The sequence below is a fragment of the Populus alba genome, chromosome 11, assembly GCF_005239225.2.
Source record: "Populus alba chromosome 11, ASM523922v2, whole genome shotgun sequence".
In the NCBI taxonomy this organism is placed as follows: Eukaryota; Viridiplantae; Streptophyta; class Magnoliopsida; order Malpighiales; family Salicaceae; genus Populus; species Populus alba.
This window is the reverse complement of record NC_133294.1, coordinates 3,426,977-3,430,712: the sequence shown is the minus strand read 5'-3', so window position 1 is coordinate 3,430,712 and position 3,736 is coordinate 3,426,977. Positions and strand designations below refer to the sequence as shown.

General features: G+C 36.2%; 1 protein-coding gene across 1 annotated transcript; it reads right to left on the bottom strand.

Moving 5' to 3' along the window:
- Positions 1-2,440: 2,440 nt before the first annotated feature.
- On the bottom strand, positions 2,441-3,442 carry LOC140956163 (disease resistance protein RUN1-like). Its single transcript, XM_073412651.1, has one exon. The coding sequence runs from the start codon at positions 3,440-3,442 to the stop codon at positions 2,441-2,443; it is 1,002 nt and encodes a 333-aa protein (XP_073268752.1).
- Between the last annotated feature and the right edge of the window lie 294 nt (positions 3,443-3,736).

Sequence of the window (3,736 nt, the reverse complement as noted above, 5' to 3'; positions counted from 1 at the left end):
GTATTTTTTGAAGTTGCAGGATGTGTTATTTTATTTTATTTTTATATAAAAAGATGAAATAAAACAGATAAAATAACATAAAAAAATGAATCATTACATATATTTTGGTATTGACACATAAAATAATATATTTCATATATCTTATTATAAATCCAAGATTTATAAATAAAAATCAATTAATAAAAATAATATCATATTACAGGGAAAAATGAAAGAAAGTGAAAGTCCTGACAAATATTTATAAATAAAAGATCTCATGTTTTCCATGATAAAGAAAGGAGGAAGATACAAAACTACTTTCATGATAAGCTTTTCAAGAAAAAAGAAAAAACCATTTCAAAAGCTTTCCAGCTTTTTTAATGTTACTCTAAAAAAATGCAAACATCTACTATGGGTATGTTGCAAGTTCTAGACCTCTCTTTGCAAAATACCACCAAGCGACATTGCGAGCACTGTATTTACCATGGAAACCACAATAATAATTTCTAAAAATACGAGAAGCTATTTCTACTTTGGCCGCGTGTGCATCGTCGCTACTGTTGTTGGCATTGATAACTTCATCCCTTGATTGGATAAAATCATCCTTTCCTTCCTCTTCATGCAACCATCGCACACCAATCGTCCTTACTTGAATAATTGGATCATGTCCAAGCACTGAAATACTCACGTCATCACCATTATCAAATGTAGGATCACCGACCCCTAATTTCCGGTGGCTTAGCAATTGGAATTCACGAACACCACGCTCGTAAATCATAGGGGAGACAAAGGCTTGACAACGCAAGGATAGACCACTGGTGTGGTTTCTGATTTCAATATAAAAAGGATCATAGCCACTGTACCCTGACGTCACACTAAACCTTGTGAACAGATTAAAGCCACATATCCGGTGCGCAGGAGGTGATGAGGATATTTTGAATGAAAAGTTATCTACAAACTCATTCTGAATTAGCCATTTATCCTCTTCTTCCTCCTTATAAAACCCCCTTAACATCTCATCTTCATCAAATACAGATACGACAACGTTGAATATGCCATCTGTAAATGTTATCTGTACCGCCAAAACAATGTCTATAAAATGAGCCAAAGAAAAGTATTCAAATGTAGATTTCAAAGAAAATAACATGGGCGGCGAGGGAGGACCTGAAATCTGGATGGCTGTATTTGAGCACTAACCGTTTCCATTATTCTGAATACGTGAGAGTCTAACTTTTGGATTAATTCTTGCTTTATCCGATCTTGGAACTTGACCAAGTGATCACAACCTTCTGGTACAGTCCAATAGTTTGGATTTGCAAGTCTTTGCAGTGAATAGCAAAACGATATATCTAACATACCCAAATGGGATGGAAGCTCTGGGAGTGCCTCAAGCATTTTGCAATTTCTTAAATATAAGTATCTGAGTAGACCAAGACCCTTAATGCTTTCTGGAAGAGAACGAATTGTTGTTCCACTTAAATCTAGACTCTCCAAGAAGCGTGGCAGTGAAAACGAGGTAAATCTCAACATTTTTCTCGCTGAAAACCTAGAGGGAAAGAATAGCTTCAATGGAAGAGATGTAATGTACGATGCACTTGCAACAATTCCATCACTTTGAAGCAAGTTGCACCCCTGATGATGCTCTAACTCCATATTTAAGATGTCAAGATTTGAGCAACCATCTAAAACCAGCTCTTGAAGTGAATTCAATCTACTCATTTCTTCTGGAAGCTCCATAAGACTTGAACAATTTCTTAGATTTAAGATCAACAGTCTTTGTAAATCACCAATAGAATTGTGAATTTGAACCAAACTGATGCAGTCTTCAAATATTAGCTTTTCGAGGGCTGGGAGACCCGAGAAGTCAGGGGTTCTAATAAGATCACGAGAGTGACGGAGATCAAGAACTTTCAATTTTGGAAGAAACTGTGACAATACATGAATTTAGTTGTTATCAATTAAAAACGAGAGAGATAGCTATAGAAACTGTGACAATACATGAAATTAGTTTATACATACCAGTTTGCCTTTCCAAGCATCAACTAGACAACTTCTGGATAGATCAAGAACCACAAGCTTCTCCAAGCATACGTGATTTGGTATGGATCTTGAAGACAATCCATGCCAACATAACCATATCAAATTCTTGGGAAAGTGCTCCAAACTTCCATGAAAATTAGTGTAGTTTAGTTGGAGAAATTTTACATCTGTCATCTTTCTAAAAGCATCAACAGGAAACAAACTTTTTTGTAATTTTCCCCTATCAGAAAAATCAGAAAGCCAATGTTGAAAGAAGTTAAGCCTGCGGCGCTTTCGGCTCACCATTGAATCAGTACGACAACTTTTGCATAATTATCTTCCATTAATGCATGCATATCAATAGTAAGGCCATGCAATTTTTCAGCATCCTGCATAATAATATTAAAAGTACATGAGAAAGGAAAGTAAATGAAAGAATATGTCAATGCACCACAAACCATTTAAGTAGACATAAAAAAATTGAGCTACTTACAGTAGTTCCTTTCAAAACGGTAAAAGCATTCTCGTGACGCCATATTCTTTGACATTTGGGGGATTCTTGATGAGCAATTTCCCTTCCCATATCTCTTACTAGTTGATGCATCCACAACCTTTGATGACTATTGATTTCAACAAGACATCTATCGATGAGATTGTCAATCCCAAATCTTGCACCTTTATCGAGCCCATCCAGTATCCTGACTGCATCATCCACATCCATTCCATTGAAGAAACATGCGATATCAAGGAATAAGTTCTTCAGACAATCACCATCAAGAAAGTCATAACTTATTCGAAGAACCTTTTGAACTTCAAAATTAGAAATCACTTCCAATTGTTGTAATGCGCTTTCCCATATTTCTCTTCCTTTTCCGGACAATGAGGAGCCAATAACTCGAAGAGCTAATGGAAGTCCATTACAATGATGTACTATTCTCCAATAGTCTTCTACAAAATCTTTAAGTGGGTAAGCTCTTCCAAAGGCATTCCAGCTGAAAAGCTCAAGCGAGTTTTTGTTATCTAAAGGTTTTACTTGGAATTTGACACACTCGGTATCATTAGCTGAAAACAGACCCTTATTTCTGGTTGTTACAATGATTTTACTTCCTTTACAAAACCAATTTTGCATACCAATGATTTTATTGAATTGGTCCCTTTTGTCCACATCATCTAGAACAATAAGAGTTCTTCTGCAACATAAGGCATCCTTAATCTTCAGAATTCCTTCATCTTCATCATGTATCTCATCAACAGTCTTTTTTAGGATGTCGGAAAGAAGTTGCCTCTGTAGGCAAACTATATGCTTTGATCTAAAGTTTGACAGGAAGCTCTTTCCTACAAATTTATAAAAGTTCTGGTTATAAACACTCTTAGCTATGGCTGTCTTTCCAACTCCACCAATTCCATAGAGTAAAGCAATGGCAGCACCATCTCGACGAAGCATAGTTTTTGGAGAACACGATTATCGATATTTTTGATTCTTGTATTGCCTTCTGGAGCTCGGAATCTATATTCTCTCCTCTCCGAATTTCATCATCATCTCTAAATGTGTGAATCCCTGCATCAACCAGGGCCTTGTAGAGGTGATCCGTAAAGTTCTTGCGGGTGTCTTCACCTCTAAAACTCAAGAACACTTGATATTTACAATTAGAAAACCGAGAAGAGTAGGATTCTTGATTTTTCCCGGCAGCCATTTCGAGTCTAGCAAAGATAAGACTTTTCAAAGATCTTAACAAAA

Excerpts from the sequence above, each read along its gene's own strand:
- LOC140956163 (XM_073412651.1), bottom strand. The coding sequence starts at position 3,442 with ATGCTTCGTCGAGATGGTGCTGCCATTGCTTTACTCTATGGAATTGGT.